The 21,640-nt window shown below is 36.4% G+C and overlaps 3 protein-coding genes across 7 annotated transcripts in view; all 3 read left to right on the forward strand.

The window, feature by feature from the left end:
• LOC131318870 (ubiquitin-ribosomal protein eL40 fusion protein) overlaps window positions 1-21,640 on the forward strand; it is a 95,990-nt gene that overhangs the window by 61,543 nt on the left and 12,807 nt on the right. The gene's annotated exons all lie outside the window — the stretch shown is intronic.
• The window catches only part of LOC131318868 (protein ORANGE-LIKE, chloroplastic), a 54,915-nt gene that overhangs the window by 28,799 nt on the left and 4,476 nt on the right, over window positions 1-21,640 (forward strand). The window contains exons 2-5 of one of the 2 annotated variants that reach the window (XM_058348883.1): window positions 18,187-18,405; window positions 19,745-19,862; window positions 19,954-20,070; window positions 20,999-21,085. In XM_058348883.1, the coding sequence (XP_058204866.1) occupies window positions 18,191-18,405; window positions 19,745-19,862; window positions 19,954-20,070; window positions 20,999-21,085 (537 nt within the window). In that variant the 5' untranslated portion in view covers window positions 18,187-18,190. The remainder of the gene's footprint in view (window positions 1-18,186; window positions 18,406-19,744; window positions 19,863-19,953; window positions 20,071-20,998; window positions 21,086-21,640) is intronic. The other variant, XM_058348884.1, reaches the window with a different exon arrangement.
• Window positions 584-15,188, forward strand: LOC131318864 (uncharacterized). Its single transcript, XM_058348880.1, has 9 exons — window positions 584-866; window positions 8,389-8,811; window positions 10,038-10,197; window positions 10,296-10,537; window positions 11,584-12,530; window positions 12,629-12,969; window positions 13,110-13,376; window positions 13,728-13,933; window positions 14,290-15,188. Exons 1-9 carry the CDS (start codon window positions 627-629, stop codon window positions 15,010-15,012), a joined length of 3,549 nt encoding a protein of 1,182 aa, XP_058204863.1. The 5' UTR covers window positions 584-626; the 3' UTR covers window positions 15,013-15,188.

Here is a 21,640-nt window from a genome sequence, read left to right on the forward strand (position 1 = left end):
ATGGATGATTATAATTAACATATAAAAATGTGTATCTTTTTTGGTATTAATTATAAATGATTAAACTTAGAATACTAGTACCTGTTTCATACTAATTACTCCCTTCGCCCCGTAACAATTGTCCATTACTAAAAAAAACGTGCAATTTTTTGGATGAGAAAATAAAGCACTTCAGTGCATAATTCTAACATTTCTTGAAACCAAATTAAAAAACTACTAAGATCTTTAATTGGGTGTTAAGAAATTCAAAAATTATACACGAAAGTATTATATCTTTTATTCGACAATTGTATGTCTTATCGTAATAGATTCTCTTTGTGGGACTGAGGGCTTACAGCGATTTTGGATACCACCTCCAAATTAAAAATCCTGACTCAGCCACTGAATTTTAGGACCATTTAAACAGGGATTGCAAATGTTGGGGACTAAATTGACACTTTGCTATTACATTGAGAACTATTTGTGAAAATAAGCCATGCAGTAACATTTACGTAATATGATCATCACAGCATTTGCTTTGCTTATATATATAGATAGAATAGGTTGAGCGGCTGATCGTTCTGAAACTCAAATTCCCAAAACCCCTTCACTTGGCCAATTGTTACGGGCCTATAGATTTTAGGAACATGGAGAACGTGGATCAAAGCGAAGAAGGGTATGATGCTATAGTGGTGGGGTCTGGATATGGAGGATCGGTTGCTGCTTGTCGGATGTCAATGGCTGGTGTAAAGGTGTGTTTGGTTGAGAAAGGGCGGAGATGGGAATCCAAGGATTTTCCCACTGACAGTTTGAAAATTCTTTCGGCTGTCAGAGTTGAGAACCAGAATTTGGGGGTTAGCTTTGGTCCTAAAGATGCTTTGTTCCAGGTCTCTCTCTCTCTCTCTCTCTCTCTCTCTCTCTCTCTCTCTCTCTCTCGGAACGAAGAAAGTATTTGGCTAATTGAAAACATGAATTCGGTTGTGTTTGTTTGGCATTTTTGTTTTGTTTTTGTTTTGTTTTTCAATCATTACCTATTTGTTTCTCCAATCATTACCTTATTTTTCTAATTAGTACTTTGTCATCTCTCTTTATCTCTCTCTACTTATTATCTATATTTCCAATTATTAGCTTATTTCTCTTTCCACCCACTACCAAAACTAAACTAAACTAAAATGCCAAACAAACAAAACTGCTTAACATATTCGAAATTGCCAAGAATGAACATTTTTTGGTCTTGGTAGAGCATCTCTGTCCCTACTAATTTTTTTACTAACTTCACTTGGAATGAAGTACTTCAATGGACAAACCTAAATATAAGCACGATTCGATTTTAAAAAATGAAAATTTAAATAAAAATGGAACCCGGGTTATGGAACTTTATGATTAGCAGGATTTGATTTTAAAAAAAAAATACTTCTTGCATTTTTTAAGCAACTCAAATCGCATTGCTAGATCTTCTCATTTGCACATCTTTTCACATATCTTTTGCTTAACATAATAGAAAGCAACTCAAATCGAATAATAGATTAAAATAAAATATATAGCAAATCCAAAACAAGTCCATCATCCAAATCAAAATCCTCGTTTTCATATTTTGAGCTTGTCAAATTAATTTAAGTATAATCCGCATCCATCTTCTTGATTTCATGGATCAAAGAATCAGTTTGTTTGTTTGTTGACTAAACTATTTTAAGCCCTAATATTGCAACATATCGGGCCCCCAAATTTCCGTAATTTGAATGCCATTCGCTGTATGCATGGGATGATAACCAGCTGTAGCAATAATCACAACAAAAAATCTCATAGGTCAATCTTGATCGTTACAGATGAGAATAAATTCAAACTAATGTGTAGCAATGTAGTTCCCCAACGTCCAAACAAACCACAAAAGGTCTTACCGGATAGCGCGCGAGGAACAATTTTCTAACGCGCTCCACGTACTTTGACCAACCCCGCACGAAAACATCATTGTATTTGTGTAAAGCAGAACCCTATTCATGAAGACATAATTTTTTTTCTCTCTATTACAAAATCCACTAGTAAAAAGTAGCAGAATATATACAACCTTTCAATTAAATCTAGAAAAGAAAATTCATGAAAGAAGAAGAAGGATCAAGAAATTATGATAGCTAGGGAAATCAGTGGATACGATAAGAAATCGTTGAAAAAAAGTACTCAAATCAACAAAACAGCAGTGGAAAAAGAGAGCACAAAAACTAGAGGAGGAGAAATAACCTAAACTCTAAGGCTCCGTTTGTTTGTTTCAATGCAAAATGTTTTTTCAGAAAACAAATTGCAAACTTTTATTTTCCGATGTTTGGTTGGCACTTGAAAATATTTTTGGAAATCAACAAAATAGTGTAGAGGGGGAGTTTAAATGGTGAAGAGATATGAGATTATTAGAATTGAACGTGGGTCAGGACTGACGATCGAGGAAACTAAACAGTGAGAATTACAGTAGAAGGCAGTGAGTTCATTTCCGAAAATAACTTACGGAAGATTTAAGGGTAAGTAATTTTCATTCAATTGATGAAAAATGTTTTACATGTAAATTATTTTTCTCATTTTTTACACAACCAAACACCAGAAAATAGATATAAAATATTTTACGTCCAAACAAATGGAGCCTAATTCTCATAATCGTTGGGCTTACCCTTGGGCCGGCACCATTGGATTCATTACGTCAAGCTATCGGATTCATATCACGATGTATAGGTGAAAGACAAAAAAAATTAGTATAATTCGCGATACCAATCGTACGATTCAGTTCAATACAGCAAAAAAACCGATTCACTGAAAGCGATTTACGATTCGAAAAAGAATCACTTTGATCCGTGGTTTGACGAATACGTTTTGGAGTTCATGATGAAATTACTAATTCAAAGATGGACCAACTATGAGTATTTGAAAACGTTTGATGAAAAAGTCAAAGAGAGCTAACTTTTCTGAAAAGCGGTTATCCGTTTGTTTTAACCGTTTTCATTTGTGAAATGTTATGGCCTCCGGACTCGGGGATCCAGCGGCTGAGGTCTCACTGCTGGAACTGCAGGGCGCCAAAACGACGTCGTTTTGGCGCCAAAGGGGATGTCACCAAATTAAAGCCAAACTGATCAGCCAAGTAATAAACCAACTTAGTGCTGAGAAAAAAAATTATGTGTTCCAAATTTCAATCCGTTTGAATCGGTGGGAAGATTTTATTTTTCTAATCATTTTATTATAAAGGGTCATAATTAAATTTTGACTCTAGAGCTCTCGTTGATTAGCCCTAAGAAAGTCGTAGAATCAAATATCTCTTAGGACTAATCAACGAGAGCCATAGAGTCAAAATTTAATTATGACTATTTAGGATAAAATGATTAGAAAACTAAAATCTTTCCACCGGTTCAAACGGATTGAAATTTGGAACAATTAATTTTTTAACCTCTTTACACGGTTTATATATTAAAAAATATGGTTAAAAAATTAAGTGTTCCAAATTTCAATCCGTTTGAACCTGTTGAAAGATTTTAGTTTTTTGATCATTTTATCCAAAATAGTCATAATTAAATTTTGACTCTAGAGCTCTCGTTGATTAGCCCTAAGAAAGTCGTAAAATCAAATATCTCTTAGGGCTAATCAACGAGAGCCCTAGAATCAAAATTTAATTATGACCATTTAGGATAAAATGATCAAAAAACTAAAATCTTTCCACCGGTTCAAACGGATTGAAATTTGGAACACTTAATTTTTTAACCATATTTTTTAATATATAAACCGTGTAAAGAGGTTAAAAAATTAATTGTTCCAAATTTCAATCGGTTTGAACCGGTGGAAAGATTTTAGTTTTCTAATCATTTTATCCTAAATAGTCATAATTAAATTTTGACTCTATGGCTCTCGTTGATTAGTCCTAAGAGATATTTGATTCTACGACTTTCTTAGGGCTAATCAACGAGAGCTTTAGAGTCAAAATTTAATTATGACCCTTTATAATAAAATGATTAGAAAAATAAAATCTTCCCACCGATTCAAACGGATTGAAATTTGGAACACATAATTTTTTTTCTCAGCACTAAGTTGGTTTATTACTTGGCTGATCAGTTTGGCTTTAATTTGGTGACATCCCCTTTGGCGCCAAAACGACGTCGTTTTGGCGCCCTGCAGTTCCAGCAGTGAGGCCTCAGCCGCTGGATCCCCGAGTCCGGCCCTGGTGGTGGACTTTTTACTAGCGTGTGAGTTTATTAAATACTCCTACTTTTGCAATGAAAAAGACTCGATCACCTTTGAACATCAATGTCAAGAAAATGAGAGATTTTTCACTTTCGAGTGGGTATATTCTATGTGGTATCCGCTCGGTGCAACCGAGTCGTCCAATATACTTTTGGACGGTTTGAATTGAAACCTCCCTCTCTTTTCACCCTAACACTTTCTCTCTCCTTATTCTCTCTTCAAATTTGAGCCGTTCAGACATAGAATGAAAGGTTCGGATTCGCGAGTGGGCACCACGTGGTACCCGCTCGGCACGGAAATTTTTTCCCAAGAAAATAGACTTCCAGAATCCAAAATAAGTAGTATTTTTTAATAAGACAATTTTAAGCTAAAAAATAATATGTTTACGCAAATAATTTTTCTGATAATATGAATCTTATTTGATAGATTTCATTAAGATCTTTTGAACGGTATAAAAATAAAAAAATTATTTTTGAGTTTCAAAATGTGAAATAAAATACTTATTTTTTAAGAAGGTTTGTTGAGGCCTGTTCTAGTTTCCAAATTAAAATAAGTACTTCTCTTTTAAGAAGGTAATTTCAAATTCAAACATAAGTGCTTACGGAAATAATTTTTCTAGCATTATAGATCTTATTTGATAGATCTCATTGAGATCTTTTAAACGGTGCAAAAAATTTAAAAAATTATTTCTTCAATACATTATTTTTGAGTTTGAAAATTGAAAATAAGTACTTATTTTTTAAAAAAGGAAATTGGAATGGAGGATCCCGTTCCAGAAACCTTCTTAAAAAATAAGTACTTATTTATAATTTTAAAGCTTAAAAATAATAGGTTTAAGAAAATAATTTTTTAATTGTTTTTGCATCGTTCAAAAGATCTCATTAAGATCTTTCAAATAAAATCTATATTGTATATTTTTAGATTTCAAAAAGTCCATTATTTTTTAGCTTAAAAAATGCAAATAAGTACTTATTCTTATTTGAAAATAAGTACTTATTCTTGGTTCTGGTTCGAGAAATCCAAATACTTAAATATTTTTTAAGAAGAGAATTTCAAGCTAAAAAATCATATGTTTATGCAAATAATTTTTCTAGCAGATCTCGTTTGATAAGAAGGTTTCTAGAACTCTCATGCATTTCTGAATTCTTATTTTTTTAAGATCGAAAAGCAAATTTTATTAATCTTAAAAAATTATTACAGAGATCAAAACGGTCTGGGACCCAACGATTTGAAATTACACCCCGATAATCATATGTCATATAGGACAGTAGAACCCAATGACAAAGTTTGTAAGAGGCCAATAAAAGCACCCCTTCCTCCTAATTAAAGGTCGCCGAAAAATTACTCCCTACTCGATTGGATGGTGTATACGGTGGGTGTATTATACAATACACCCGGATTCACAAATAATATACCGTTTGGCATCCATTTCTTCCCCTGTATTAACTAATCCCCGTATTCGCTAATACACCAAGAACAGCCATAAATTATTGCTACCCTCCCAGGTAGCAATAGCTAATCCGGGTGTATACGCCTGATTTTTGACCAAAACACCCCTCCTCATCCCCTCCCCCAACGGCTCTCTCTCTCTCTCCCTCTCTCTCTCTCTCTGCTAATAGAGATAACGAATAAGAAGAAGAACAGGCCACCACAAAAACACACACACAAAATATGTATGTATATGTAGAGACTAGAGAAAGACGTACCTTGGGTTCCGTACATATCGGAGAGAGAGACGATCGGAGAGACGGAGAGAGAGACGATCGGAGAGACGATCGAAGAGACAGAGACCACTGGCCGCCGTCGCCCCTGCGCGCTGCTTCTTTTATCTTCTTTCTTCTTTCTTCTTCGTTTCCATCTGTTTCTCTCCCTCTCTATCTCGCTTTCTCTCTCTCTATAAAACGATAAGAACGAGGGTAAAAAAAGAAAAATGATTTGGTGTATTGGAACATAGAAGAAAGAAAATGAACGGATGGATGGAACTAGGACAAATTGAAATTTTTTTTAAAACTAAATAACATTCTAAGTTTTTTTTATAATGAGTAAATAAAATTTATATTTTAAAAAATTGTTATATTATTTAATTTATTGGTATAGTAAATTATTATAACTTAGAATTGCCAAAAAATAATTAAATATATTAAGTTTTGCAATTATATAATTAATGTTAGGCATAATAAAGTTTGAGAGCAAAAGAGTCATTTAACAATTTTTTACATCATACACCCTTCCTTCTAATACATCATCCAAACCATTTATTTTTTAATACACCCTCTATAAATATCACATCAATGTGGGCCCTCCCTTCTTAACTAATACCCCTTACTATCTTATCACCCCTTCATAAATAATACACCCAAAACACATACGCCATCCAATCGGGCCCTTAACTTATTACATTAGGGTCCTTCCCTCCTCCGCCAACATTTCTCTGTGTCGTTTTCTTCAACAATTTTCTTCAAATGATCAGTAATCTCTTACTAATAAATTCCACTCCTTCATCATCATAACCAATTCCCAGAGAGTTATCAAAATCCCAACTGCTTGAGCATCGTTGAAAATTATTCTATTTCTATTATTTATCCCGTTTGAAGAAATAGATAATGAAATTGCAGCCGCAGCCTCTTTGCTTCTTGACTAAAGCACTCAAAAAGTATAAAATAAATTTAGAAAGTTTTTTTTTTTTTTTTGGGACAAGTTTAAAAACAAATCTCATAAAAAAAAGGCTTTGTTAAAATGGAAGAAAATTATTTGGCCATTTAGAACGAAACCAGTAGATACAATACTAATAGTACTCCTTAAATATTGTGCGGAAAATGCTAGAGGAAGGAGAAAATAAATTCACATAAGACGTACATTTTGATTTAAAAACAAAGATATAAGAGTATCTTCAGCCTTCATTCAAAATTTTACTTGGATCTAAGAAAAAAATTCATTTAATATGAAGCACTTTAACGAATAAACCCAAAACTGAGGATATAGTTGAGTAAATGATTCATTAATGACATAGTTATAAATTTGAGGAGAAAATAAATTGTACTTCAAACTGAGCATATATTTGAGCAAAATCTTAGTAAAAATTTGAGAGTGTGTTTATGAGTGGATAAAAATTTTAGATTAAAGTTTCAAATTCTGCTGCAAATTATAGATTCTGAATTTTGCTAAAAGCAGATAAATTTGTGTACTATATATGACTGTGAGAATATGATTAAACTGCAATAAAAGCGTATAATATTAAGTGCAAAAAGCTGAAAAACAACCTTTAGATACTTAGAATCTAAATCTGATCCTAAAAGCATCCCAAACCCAATTTTTCTAGAATTAGATTTTAAACCCTTTTTCAGCTTCTAGGAATCCCTAGAATTCCAAAATCCGTTGACAAGAATTTTTGACAAGGACTCACAATAGTTTTTTTTGTAAAAGTTAAAATCTTAAAATCAGCTCTTACAATTGTTTGAAGGGAAAGACTATATAATACACACATTTTATTTGGATGTGTATCATATGCACCCCCCAAAATATTATGAATTATAGAAAAAATGTTACAAATCATATTGCTAAAAAGTTACGAATCGGATAAAGGTTACGAGATACACCAAAATATTACTGTATAAATCATAATGAAAATGTTACGAATCGTACAGCTGAAAAATTATGAATTCTAGGACAAAAGTTATAAAACACGCTAAAATATTATGAATAAACTATAAAATAAGTGCATATGATACTCCCTTTTGAGAAATGTGTATTTTAGACTTTCCCTAGCTGGTTTGCAAAAACACACTGAGTCTTAAAATTTTAGTAAAACTCAATTAATAAAAGTTTGGCTCAAATATTGGAGTAGTTTCAGAAGGTTTTATTCAGATTTTCATCCTTTTTGTTTTTTTTTTTTTGAAAAAAAAGTCAAAAGGTTGGAGTCTTGGAGATGCTCTAATAGAAAATTCAGAAAGTCTACATCCCCGCTCAAATTTCACCGTTTCCCTACCGTTATTAATCTCATCGTCCAAAAGTGTTTTGACGGTCCGAATTTTAAAAAACTCTTTCAGGGAAGAGTTTAAGTTCGAATCATTAATTGCCGAAACGAACGGTGAAATATTGAGCGGTGAATGTACCCAATCTCAACAGAAGGAGAAAGAATTGGTTTGGTTTAGCCGTAAGCAAATTCTGTTGTTAAACTATCTGGTTGATCAAATTGTACAGTTATATGAACAAGATGACTCTCTGGCAGCAGTGGCCTGCGGGCTAGGCGGAGGCTCACTGGTGAATGCAGGAGTTATGATACCAACTCCGCTCCGGGCGCGGCGGAACCCTAAATGGCCAAGAGAATGGGAGAGAGACTGGGAGAGTTGTGAGGCTTCTGCTTCAGCCATGCTGAGAGTTCAAAGTGTTCCCACCAAATTTCCCAATGCCAAAGTGATGGAACAAATAGTAGGAGAAGAGTTTGAGGAAACTAGTCATGGGCCAGTGAAGCTCAGTGTCACTTTTGATATAGAAGACAAGCCAAACAGGTCACTAGAGAATCAAGGAATGGGCAGTTGCTTGGCCTGTGGAAATTGTCTTGCTGGATGTCCTTACAATGCCAAAAACTCCACTGACAAAACTTACTTGGTATCTGCAGTCCAGGTGCTTGTACTTTTCCCTTAAATTATTTGAGCTTGCAAGTCTATAAATACGAGAGATTTTTTGTTGCAAATTGGATATATACCACATGGTATCTGATCAGCGCATCCGAGCCGTCCAAGCTGAGCAACCGACGGTCCGGATCGAAACAACTTTTCATTTTCATTTTCATTTTTTTTAAAAATTCATTTGGTACCTTTGCATCCAAACCGCCGGTTGCATTTTTGGACACCCTGAATATGCTGCACGGATATCACGTCAGCAATATTCGCACCCAAAAATTTCTCCTATATATACACATGTGTTTGTATAGTTATTTTAAAAAGAAAATTTCTAAAAGTGCATAGATGTTTGGATAATAGTAAAAAAGTGTATTGATATCCGTAAAAAGTGCATAAATACCTGTCAGAGTACGTTGATATCTGTGAAAAATGTATTGGAGTTCTAACTATTTTGTCTTTTTGTGTGTATTATCCCATGCCCAATGAACTCATGTTAGCCGGACTCTTTTTAAAATGGGCAGTGATAATGATAATGAGTGTGCCTTGAAAGTGTATAGTACACATAGGCTTGAAGCATGTTACACATAATTTTTTATTTCATTAGCTACGAATTATCATAGTATTCACAGTGTTAGTTAAGCTTTGTTTGGTGAACTTCCAAATAGGATTGCAAGGCAAAGCTCCAGATTAGTTATACATTTTTTGGTCAGTTATGCATTTCTTTTGGTGTTAAAATTATTCTTTGTTTTTGCTAGTTATGCACATTTGTTTGTAATCGAAATTTTTATAGCTGAAATTTGTTCAGTATGGTATCACAATTTGTTCAGTATGGTATCACCGACTTCTCCCCATAAATTATGAGAAGCTATAGTGCAGAAAATATACCAAATCTATAAACCCACCCCCGTTTGGAGGCAGGATCCTCTGTGCCGAAAACTCCAGTGCCTCTGTGCCGAGGGATTTTCCATTAGCATGATTAGAGACAATCAGACAAAAGACACCCTTTCAGCGATATAAATTGTACACTTATTTTCTTTGAGAGAAGTGATTGAAATGACTACGATAAACAAAAGGAATCTTAGAACTAACATGAATTTTGGAATCGCTGCGTTATGCATAGCTTTTGATGAACATATCTAATTCAAGAATTTGGATTCAATATAGATGCTATAAAAAGGTCCTTTTTGTTGTCTTCTCTTTCCTAAACCAAATTTTTATAAGATGCAGGCAGGATGTACTATCAAAACAGGATGCCAAGTACACTTTGTGACAGAAAATCCAGATTACATTTCAAAACAAGAAGGAAAAAATGAAAGAAAAAGGCCGCGATGGCGTGTCTTTCTCAATGAGATTGACTATTTGACATCTGATTTTGTCATCCTCTCAGGTAACAAAAATTTGCACAAGAGCCTACTGCAATTCGATTGAAAAATGTACTCAAGTTCTTAACTAATCCCTTAATCTGACCCTTTTGTTTTTTGGCAGCCGGAGTGTTCGGTACTGCTCAAATACTATTCCAGTCCCAATTGAGGGGATTGAAACTCTCAGAGACACTTGGTTCAGGGTTTAGTTGTAATGGAAATGCTGTTGCTTATGTTGCTGGAAGTCCTGCTCCTTTGAATGCTTATGGATTAGGCACAAGTAATTTCTCAGAAATACCCTTCCAAGAAAGGCCTGGACCCTCCATTTCTTCATCATACACCTCTTCAATGGGATTCACAATTCAGGTCAATTTCGTATTCATCAAACTCTCCTTTTGTATCTCTAGCTAGTCTCACATAATTTTTTTTTATCCATGTTAAAATAGACGATCGAACAGGCATTAAATTCGAATCTTCTCTACTTCTACCATGAAAAGTTTGAAACTTTATAAATGCGAAGTAACCATGAAATAATGTACTATACCGACACTAACCTTCCACCGTTTAGAAATTTTTATCATCATCGATAGACATGGACACTTGACACGATATGGTAGGACAATGGAGGTGTTGGCATAATAATGCGTCTTTTCAAATACGAAACTTGGAGGAAACGCGCAGAATATATAGTTTTTATGCAGTAGCCATTTGTTGTTAAACTCATTATCCAGTCTGAACCCACTAATATAGGGACCAATCCCATCATCAGCTGCTAGCGTCTCAATTAAATCCGAGGCAAAAGTCCAGTATGGACTGGCCCAACATAGAAGTTGATAGCATGCAGGTGACTCGAATCCCAAACTAAAGGCTTCCTGAGGCACCTGATTGTGTGGCAATTACCTGCGCCGACATTTTGTGTGGTAGTCAAATAGCAAAGCTGCTAGTAAACAATAATGTATGTAATGGTTTAGATTTTTAATGAAAAGAAAATAGCACACTGTATGTGACGCTTAATTCTAAAGTCTAACGGAGGAGAATATCCGTAAGCTTACGTTGCTATTCTGTTTATCATTCAATTCTATTTAACCTTCTACTGTGTTTCACATGTCTATGCGAGCGATAAGTGTTCTCCTTTGTCGAAAACATATCGGAGTTCAGTTTTGAGCATACTAGGAAAAATTTAGACAGGCAACAGATGTGTTCTCCTAGTGTCAAAAACACATTAATTGGATTCTATCGTTTGAACTTTCTGAGAAAAATTTATGAATGTGTCTGATGCGTCGAGAAGTGGTCACTGTGTGTCATGTCATGTAGATGTCCGTATCCGACATGCTAACTTTTTAGAAATTTCCCTGTTTTTAGAAATTTCCTTGTTTCTTAGCTGATCTCTTTTCTTTTATGATATTTGGCAGAGTGCAGTTCTCCCAACAGCATATCCTGACCTGCTATTTAAAGGCATAGTGACTTACAGATGGCCATACAGCTTCTGGTTCTTACACGGTGTCATAGACAAGCTGAAGCACATCTTAGGACTTAAAGCATGTAATGCAATGATCCTCAATGCAATGGGGTATGATCAGAGTGATGGAAAGATAACATTTGACAAGGACACAAATAAGATCTGTTTTAGCCCTCCTCACGATCGTCTACTGTCAAGAAAGATCGAATCCTTTCAAAAGTTGACCAAAAAAGTAGGAGGGATTCTGTTCGTCTCAAGGTATAGGAGCACATCAGTTCATCTTTTAGGCGGCTGCAATGCTTCTTCTGATTCTTCATCTGGGGTTTGCAACCCCAACGGTCAAGTGTTCGACAGAAGGTCTCCTACTTCCTCAGTTCTTCCGGGGCTCTACGTTTGTGATGCCTCATTACTACCTTGCTCTGTTGGCGTAAATCCTTGTTTGACAATCGCAACCCTTTCTGAGCACGTTAGTAGGCACCTTGTGCAGGATATTCTAAAGTACAAGAGCAAAGAAAGTACTATTTTTGGTGAATATTTTGGTGGTCAAAAGCCTGGTTCCATAACTAGCGTGAATTTGGAATGGAGCTTGGATCCAACTGTTGTATTTAAAGAAACCATGAGAGGTTATGTTGGGGGTATGCCTTGTTCAGCTTATCTCAAATTGCAGATGAGTTCAAATACTAGGACTTGGACAGAAGTGGATCAAAAGAGTTCAATTTTGGGAGTGTCTTACCCTCTACTTAGGGGTAAGGTTGGCGGGTATGTCGTATTCAAAGCTTTGGAAGTCGGTGAGTTACATATCATCGATGGTGAAGCCGATTTGTGTGCAGTAGATGAAAGAACTCCATACACTCAATATATGCGCTATCGCCTCCTCCTTGCTGCTTCTTCTGGTTCAAGGTCTTACGCGGTTCAAATTCTAGTTTCTGTTGTTGTTTTTTTCCCTAATTTTATATTCCTACTAGTCATGAAAATCCTAAGGATTTATTTTGATACAGATATGTTCTTGAAGGGAAGAAGGTGATGAATCCTTATCTCTTTGGATTATACGCGTGGAGAGAGACAACAACGATGCACGTGACAGTCAATAAAGTGGTCATGAACAATGCGAAGGAAGGAGTGAAGTTGAAAGGGAAGCTTTGTATTTCGATGACAGAGCTCCTCAAGTGCTTAATAAGCCTAAAAGGGAACGCGAGGGGAAGCTTCGTGTCTCTCTTGTTACTGACTTTCTTCAGAACCTACATCTCACAAGTTCCGCGAGGAAGTCACAAGGAATTCAATCCTTTGAAACTCCATCAGAAACCTTATCCAAACAGTACTCTCCATGAGATTCAAACAGGTATCCCAAGCATTAAAATTCAAATTTTTTGTCTCATTTCATATCTTAATTGGTGAGTTCTATAGCAGAGCTCTTTTGTGTCCCTTATTGCTTTTGGTACATGACTTCTTGATGTACTTTTGGCTTTTGACATCATGCAGAGGATGGGTTTACCATCAGTTGCCAACAGTGGAAATGCAATGAGAACACTTTGAGGGTTGAAGAAGGAGAGAATAAATTAAGTCCAGTTCTTCTTATTAATGGTTATGCAACTGAGAGTTATTGGCTACCAACAGAATCAAATGATTTGGTTAGAACTCTACTAGATGAGGGGCATGAGACATGGGTACTCCAACCAAGATTGCACCCTTTGAATTCTTCAAACAACTTCACCATTGAGGATATTGCAAGATTCGACATACCATCTGGTAAGTTTCCAACATTAAAGGCTCCATTCGGTTATACGCGTTTCAAATGAAGGAATTCGAGAGTTTGATTATTATAACTAGATTGAACATGATGATACAGTAGAGTTAGTAACTAATAACTTACTTTTGCATTCGGTTTTCAAATCCAACAATGCATCATTGCAGAGCTCCCAAATAGTACAATTTTTCCAATCCATTTTTGAACTATGCAATCTGAGTTTTGTGCAATGTTCATTCACTAGCTTGTCTCGAATCCTTCAGTTTCTGGTCCATGTCTCCTCACACAACCTAGAGTTTTACTTCAGCCAATAAGGTTGGTATACTTTTGACTTGTAATTCCTTTTTCTGCAGTGATCAACACAATCCGGTATTTGCACGGGCCAATGGTAAAAATACATGTGGTTGCACATTGTGTTGGGGGCCTAGCCATTCATATGGCTCTTATGGGAGGCCATGTCTCTGCAGCCCATATAGCCTCTTTGTGTTGCACAAACTCGTCAATGTTCTTCAAGCTCAATGCTTCATCCAGATTCAAAATGTGGCTTCCCCTCATCCCAGTAAGCTTTATCTCTGCCTTTTATTTTATTTTTGCAAAATATGTCCCATTTCAAAAACTTGATTAAGAAAATCATGTTCCATCAAAATAAATGGAGAATGATGATATGGCAACAACAACAACAACAACAAAAAACTCAAAAGCTGTTTTTTCAACTGTTTCTCATTTCCTTCCTCTCTTTTTTCTTTGTTGAGATTTTCTAAGTAAGCTAAAATTCAAATTTTCCCCAACAACTTTAAGCTGTACACAGCAGTTATGAGCTAATGAAGTTAGTCATAGTTCCAACGTATACATCTCTAGCACCAATTTTCTACTGATTTATGCTAATAGTTAATCTCAACTCTGATCCCACTGCAGATGTCAATGGTCATACTAGGAAAGAACACGATCCTCCCTCTATTCGAAACATCAAATGCCACTCCACGCCAACGCCTCTTGAAATCCATAGCCCGTTTGGTGCCACGCTACGAGAGATGCACCTGCGACGAATGTGAGGTCGTCTCTGGCATATTTGGCAACGCTTTTTGGCACGGCAACATAAGCCCCACCCTCCACTATTGGTTAAACAAACAGAACTTGCCACATCTTCCTATGGGAGCATTTCCCCACCTCAGAAAGATATGCAACACTGGTTACGTAGTGGACCCCAATGGCGAAAACGCGTACCTGATACACCCAGAGAGAATGGCACTCCCAACACTTTATTTATCCGGTGGAAGGACTCTTCTTGTCACTCCTCACACTTCTTTTCTTGCGAATAACTACATGAAGATGCACCAACCTGGTTTTATTAGGCATGAGAGGGTGGTTGTGGAGGGTTTCGGTCATTCGGATTTGTTAATTGGGGAAGAGTCCTCTACGAAGGTTTTTCCTCACATTTTAGCCCATATTAGATTAGCTGAAGAAGACAAAAAGAGTGTGACGGGTGGTGAGAGGACAAAGTACAATCAAGAGGCCTTGGCATGGGGTGATGATCCATTTGTTGATGGAAATGGAGGAATTTTGAGTTATTTTACTCCATTTACCATCTGGCTCCTCTTGTTATTGTTATTAGTCATTGTAGTTTGTGTTCAGTGGTAGAATCTTGTTTGGTTGCGAGAATAGATAGAAAAGAAAAGGAATCAGGGAGATGAACTAAATAGGCTTAGCTTGCTGAAACCATGTAAGAAAAGGATATAAATTCCACATTTTTGCATTTTTCTATTTCCTCAAGAGTTCAATGGAGCAAAAGTGGGTGAGAAAGGAAAGTATTCACACATTGATCTTGTGATCTGCCTTGGGCATTTGATTTAGTAGGTTCGATCGGTTTGGCCTGGTGTGTTTGGCTCACCGTTCGTTGAGGTAACTACACGATAATCTCTGTTTTAAGTGTTCCAAAACTAAGGTTGCTATCCAGTTGAGTCTGTGACTGTACTCACCGACTGAAAATTGCTGGTTAGCGAATGGAAGATCTCAGGTATGCGATGATTTTGTGAGCTTTGCTGTATATCTTCCTTTGGGCTATGCAAAGTGGTTTTACTATTTTGATTGCCTATGCATGCGGGTTGTGTACGTTTTTTGCTGGACGATAATATATCGGTACGTTAGTAAGTTAGACTGCAATAACCGGAGCCCGATGGATGTACATGCATGGGCATTGACTCCATACAATTGAAGGCAGGAGCAACTAGAGGCAGAGAACATTATGGGCATGCAACTACCAAAGCAGATAGATGACTCTTATCCTTGTGGGTTATTTTACGTCACGGTCCCGTCCAACTCTTTTTCTGTTTATCTGATGTGGGACTCAACGTTCACTCATATTCTAACAAATCTCTCCCTTATGTGTGAACCGAACATTGGGCCTTAATGATCTCTTTCTGCATCCAAACTCTCCTTGATTCCAATTTACAACTCTGAATCCTATCTCCCGAACATTGGGCCTTAATCTCTCTCTGCATCCAAACTCCATTTTGATTCTGATCTACAAATCTCATCTCTATCTCCCGAACTGGGCTTTTCTGCACCCACTCCATCGATTCAGAGTCATCTCAATTGGGAGCCAACGTGCCTAATCACCGGCACTATGCTCCCCAACAAGAACTCCATTGAGAGCCAATGTGTTCATTAATTCAACAACGCCGTGCTCCCCAACGTCCTCGATGAGTCAACTCCATCGATAATAAGTCATCCAATACAACACTCCAACATCGAGCCACCTTGCTTCATCGGGATTTTTCCTGCTCCATTGAGTGTCTTCTGTGCAAGCTCATTCAATGGTGCGTTGAGAGTCTTCCCATTGATCGTCAGCCATGATACTACTTGTTGGGAGTTTGTCCAATGCATCGACCCGCCACTACGTACTTAAGGCCCAATTTGTAGAGGAGTAACGACAGATAGTCTACCACATCACTTAAGCCCAATATAATGACCTATATCCACTTAAAAGTCTAAGCATTGTAAGTAGTGAGACATCTAATTATATATTAAGGTCCAACTCTTTTTCTGTTTATCCGATGTGGAACTCAACGTTCACACACAGGGACGGAACCATTCTTTAATGCAGGGGCCTAACTACGAACAACAAGATTTTAAAATTTCAAGGTTCAAAATCTAAAGGATTTAAACGTCTAAATAACGCCAAATACAAAATACAATATCCAAGTGTTCTTAACAAACAAAAAACAACAAGAAGGTGAAAAAATAAAAGTTTCTCAATGCATTACCTCAACCATGTATCAGAATGGAATGCGACACTCTTTTAGATCCTTAAAGTCGTCGACGAACCAAGATTTCTCTTAGTATTTTAGTGGTGGGGACCATCCATGTGTTTTGTTTTATTGAGTCACGTGAGATTGAAGACAAGAATTGTTTCCAGTTTCTGCCACCACTTGGGGGGCCACTATGTTTTCTTATATATTTAAAAAAAAAAACTGAAACAAGGGGGTGGCCAACGGGCCATAGCCACCATATGACCATTGGTAGATCTGTCATTGTTCACACATGTTCTAACATACTTGCACAATAAGACACTGATATAGGTCGTCATCTTCTCCTTCTTCATTTTTTTTTTACAGAAACATCACCCCATATCAATATATAGGTCTTGTAAAACTAAAAAGTTTGATTTATCAAAAAAAAAAGAGTTTGATTTCTATTATAGTTACTTATCTTTTTTTCGGTGCAATTATAATTACTTATCTCGTTAATACGCTTAAAACTCAACTCCTCTCCCTAAAATCACTCCCCCCATTCAGATCCCTCCATATATTCTTTCTCCTCTCCCTCCACGTTTTTTTTTTCTGCTCGTCTCTCTCTCTCTCTCTCTCTCTCTCTCTCTCTCTCTCTCTCTTTTTGATTTTTTTTTAAAACCATGTTCGTTTTGGGACTCTTGAGCCAACATTTTCTTTTTGCGTACGATCCTTAATAAATTTTCTCTCCAATTATTATTCTAATTTCTCTACCTATCTCTTCCCACTAATTATTCCAAAAAACTTTCTCAAGTTTCAAACCCAACATGGCCAAATTTAAGATTGAGAAGCTTTTGGTCTCAAATGCACATTTGCTTATTAGTATAGTATATAGTACACGGGGAATGACTTCAGTGTCTCCGGTCATTTTGGGGATACCATAACTTTTAGTATAACAAAATCATTATAAGTATAACCAAAATCCATTACAAGTATAACAGAACCATAACAAAGTATAACCAAAATCATAGTAAGGCATAATGTTTAAACCATTATGCTTTAGTTGGGTTTGGTTATGCCTTAGTTAGTTTTTTGAATATTCCTTAGTTATGCCTTGTTTGGATTTTGTTATGTTTGTAATGGGTTTTAGTTATACTCATAATGGTAAAATTATGCTAAAAAATACGGTGTCTCCAAAATGACCGCAGATATCATAGCATCATCCTAGTACACATAATTAATACAGCAAAGGATTCCATTTCTGAATTTAAAATAGTGTACCAAGAATAGTAATGGAATACTATTTTGGTAAAAAAACTGCCTTGTAGATGATTCCACACATCCTAAACGAAAATAACATGGCCACCAACAGTCGCCACCCTGACTTTGCCCCGACGGTCATGTGAGAGGTTCACTACGGATTTCGTATGAGAGATTCGAACCGTTAGTTCAATAATTTTTAAAAAAATTCGAATAACCCTGTAAAAAATCAATTTAATCTGATGTGGGTGTAACTTTTCGACTCCATTTTCCATTTTTCATTTGATTATAAAATCCTCGCTCTCTCACCAAAAACAGTAGCAATAGCAATGAGCTCTCTCTCCCTATGCTCTCATCATCTTTCTTCTGTCTCCTCGTCAAAGCTCAATTCCTGCAAAACCCCAATTTCCCTCAGACCATCTTTCCATGGAAACCCTTACCACCTCTCCTTGTTCAAAAAAGATTTGCGTAGCAGTCCAATCGTCTTCTGCTCTTCCACAAAGGACTCATCTGATTCCGTCCCTGCTGGTGATAACGTCCCAAGGTTTTATGCTCTTGAACACAACCCCCCCTTTTTTCCCCTCAGATTTCTGTGGATTGCTTATTATAGAAGAGCTAAATTGGGGTTGGGTTTGGGATAAAGTGAATCAGAATTGCTAACAGGAAAATGCTATATAAGTATATAACCCAAGTTTTATCAGTGTTCATCTCACTGTTGGATGGTTGATTCCATGGTTAGCACTTGTTTACAAGAATTTCTAGGGGCAGAATTTGGGAACTTTAATTGTTAGTGTTTTGTTGAAAATTCGTATTTACGTATTCAAGAATTCGTGTAACCTGAGAAATGGTTAAAAATTTGATTTTGGGTAAGTTAGGTTTGAGGTGCTTTTAGGATCATATATAGGATTTTAAGTTATTTGGAAACATTATCAGGTATTTGCGACAATATTTACAGCTTTTGCTGAATTTTAATCATGATAATACAGCTAGAGCAAATAAGTTTATTCGCTGCCATTGGAGTCAAGAATTCATAATCAAAATTTTTTTTAAAAAATCAAGAATTCATAATTTAAAGCTACAATATGAAATTTGTTTTCAAACCAAGAGAACACCCCCCATAAAACATATTCAAGCTTAAATTAAATAATGATAAATTGATGATATCATGAAATAGACGCCGCCTAGTTAAAACTGGGCTCGGTGGTGTGCCTGCTTTTTATTCCTCTCTCTCAGGGTACAGTGGCCAATACTCAATAGTGCAAAGTATCTCTTAAGATACTTTGTTTTTAATTTGTATAGTTGCAAAATTGTATGGGAATTCTTTGTTTTTGTGTTGTTTTTTGTTACTCGTTGAAAGAAGCTACCAGAGCAACCTTTGTATAATATATTCAAGGTAGTTCATTCAGCAGAAAAGCACTATATATGCCAGCCCATGGACTTTCACATTTTCTTGTGATAGCAATGTTAATGGTTTAAAGTTTGATCTATATCCTTTTGTTGGTTATGTATACGCAGCTAACCTGACTGGCCACCAGCTAATGGACTTCTACATTTACTTTCGTTTAGAGTGATCCCTTGATGACAGATCGACTGAGACAAAGAAAAAACCAGGAAAAAAAAAGCGGGGGGGGGAGGCGGGGGGGGGGGGGGGGGGGGTGGGGGGGGGGGGGGTGTGGTGGGAAAGAAAATATCAATACCATAGAAGTTGTTTAAAGATTGATCTTTGTCTTTTTCAGCTAAGTATATGAAGCTAACCTGGTCACTAACCATTGATTTGGTGATTAATAATCATCCTAATGTGTTACTGTATTTGTAGTATTGTGTCTTGAGGGTTCAAGAACTGTCCAGTAAGTTAAATGGGCATCGGTACATTGTTGTTTCAGCAGCTTCTGTATTATAGAAGGACCAGAGACTGTTCAGGATTTTGTTCAGATGCAGCTGCAGGAAATCCAAGATAACATAAAGAGTAGGCGTAATAAGATATTTCTCCTCATGGAAGAGGTAAAATATGTAAAGTTAACTTCTTATTTCTTGTTTGTTAAAGCTGAAATATCACCTTTTAAATATGCTTTTCTACATGATTTTTTTCTAGGTTCGAAGACTACGTGTACAACAACGCTTAAAGAGTAGTAAAGTTTTCGACGAGAACGGCAATGAGGAAAATGAGATGCCTGAAATCCCGTCAACAATTCCTTTTCTCTCCCATGTGGTGATTCTCGAAGCTATTTTCTAGACAAGTTTAGGGTTTTCCCTTGACAAAAACTCTATGAACATTCAACCAACCACACATAGCATGCATGCATGGTGTGCGCTTAAGCTAACTTAGAAGGATGGGATTCAAGCAAGAGTGGAGCCAATAGGGTTCAAGTGGGATCACTTGGCCCCACTCAATGTTCTAAAATTCCTGTTATTAAAATTGTGTTACTACCCCAAAACAGTTAATCTAAGGCAAAAAATCCCCCCAAAACATTCCATCCAAATACAAAATATAAGTATGCAGATTGTGAAACTGTTTCGCAATGTAACAGGAATCACTTGAATTTTATTTATTTTTTATTTTTTAAGGAATTACTTGATGAAACCTTACATGTCTGATGTCTATAATGAGAAGACATCATAAATTTTGGCATTAAGGTTGACCCTTTATATATCGTAGTTAAATATCCAAAGTTGTTGATGGTTGGTTTAATTAATGTGTAGATTTCGTACTTATTCACAGTGATAGAGGTATTATTTTTCTATATGGAAAATTGTCATGTAATTATAGGTAAGATTTTGACCCCACTAGATAATTTTTTTGGCTCCGCTGCTGCATACAAGCCTAAGTTGACAGCAGGCATACCTTGTGGAAGCGGGGATATTTGAAATGGGCTTTATAGGCATATGTTTCTGGCACACACACATGAGAAAAAAGGAAAATATTTTACCAATCAAGGATGACATTTTACACGGATGGTCTCCAAATTTGCTGCATTGTCAGATGTCTTCCAGATGAATAATGTTTTTTACTTTGTCTTTTTGAAGCTCTCTAAAGTCTAACATAGGCCAACATAGGTTCGCAATTATTTGGTGTGTTTTACCTTATTCCTTACAGACATGATTGTTTTGCTTACCTTGTGCATCTTTGTTTGAAGTAGACACCGAAGACATTGAAGCAGCTCTACCTGACAAGCTTTTCAATCGTATCTGGGATTATCTTCTTCGGGGCCCTTCTTGCACCAATGGTAAGCTCATGAAGATAACAAGTAGTACTAGTTCCTTTTCTCCTCTCACCATATGGTCTTGCTGAACCAAGTTTAATATTAGTCATAAGTTTTGTTGTTATTTAGTTGTCACAATGCATACTTTATGTTTGGGTAGAGTATAGCTTTGATACACAAAGCCTGAGATGGTTGCGTATGAGTGTCGGAATTGGGAAGGAGAAGGATAGCAAGTGCTGTTGACACTTTTCCAGCAAGTACTTTTGTAGACACGTTTCTTGGTTCCTATAGGATATCTATGGTGCGGGTTTACATTGATCATTGGTGGATGGTGGGCTTGCTACTACTTGAATGTATTTTAGTTACTGTACTGTGTGGGGTCCTCATCCAGATCTGTTCCCCTGGTTGAACCTCCTGGTTAGCCTAGCTCCGTCGTTCAAGTCCTGTAAAGGTAACGCCCACGTTAGTGCCAAGCCGGTCGGAGGTGACCGCAAAGGCACTCTGACGGTCTAGTTAGTATCTGTAGGAGAAAGGGCAAGCATAGAACTTAGGGTTTTTGGAGAGATGTAGAGTGTACCT

This window comes from Rhododendron vialii, chromosome 3a (genome assembly GCF_030253575.1).
Source record: "Rhododendron vialii isolate Sample 1 chromosome 3a, ASM3025357v1".
NCBI classification, from domain to species: Eukaryota; Viridiplantae; Streptophyta; class Magnoliopsida; order Ericales; family Ericaceae; genus Rhododendron; species Rhododendron vialii.

Excerpts from the sequence above, each read along its gene's own strand:
- LOC131318864 (XM_058348880.1), top strand. The coding sequence starts at position 627 with ATGGAGAACGTGGATCAAAGCGAAGAAGGGTATGATGCTATAGTGGTG. Across the intron at positions 10,538-11,583 it reads CAATGGGATTCACAATTCAG|AGTGCAGTTCTCCCAACAGC; the intron begins GTCAATTTCGTA and ends GATATTTGGCAG. Across the intron at positions 12,531-12,628 it reads GCTGCTTCTTCTGGTTCAAG|ATATGTTCTTGAAGGGAAGA; the intron begins GTCTTACGCGGT and ends ATTTTGATACAG.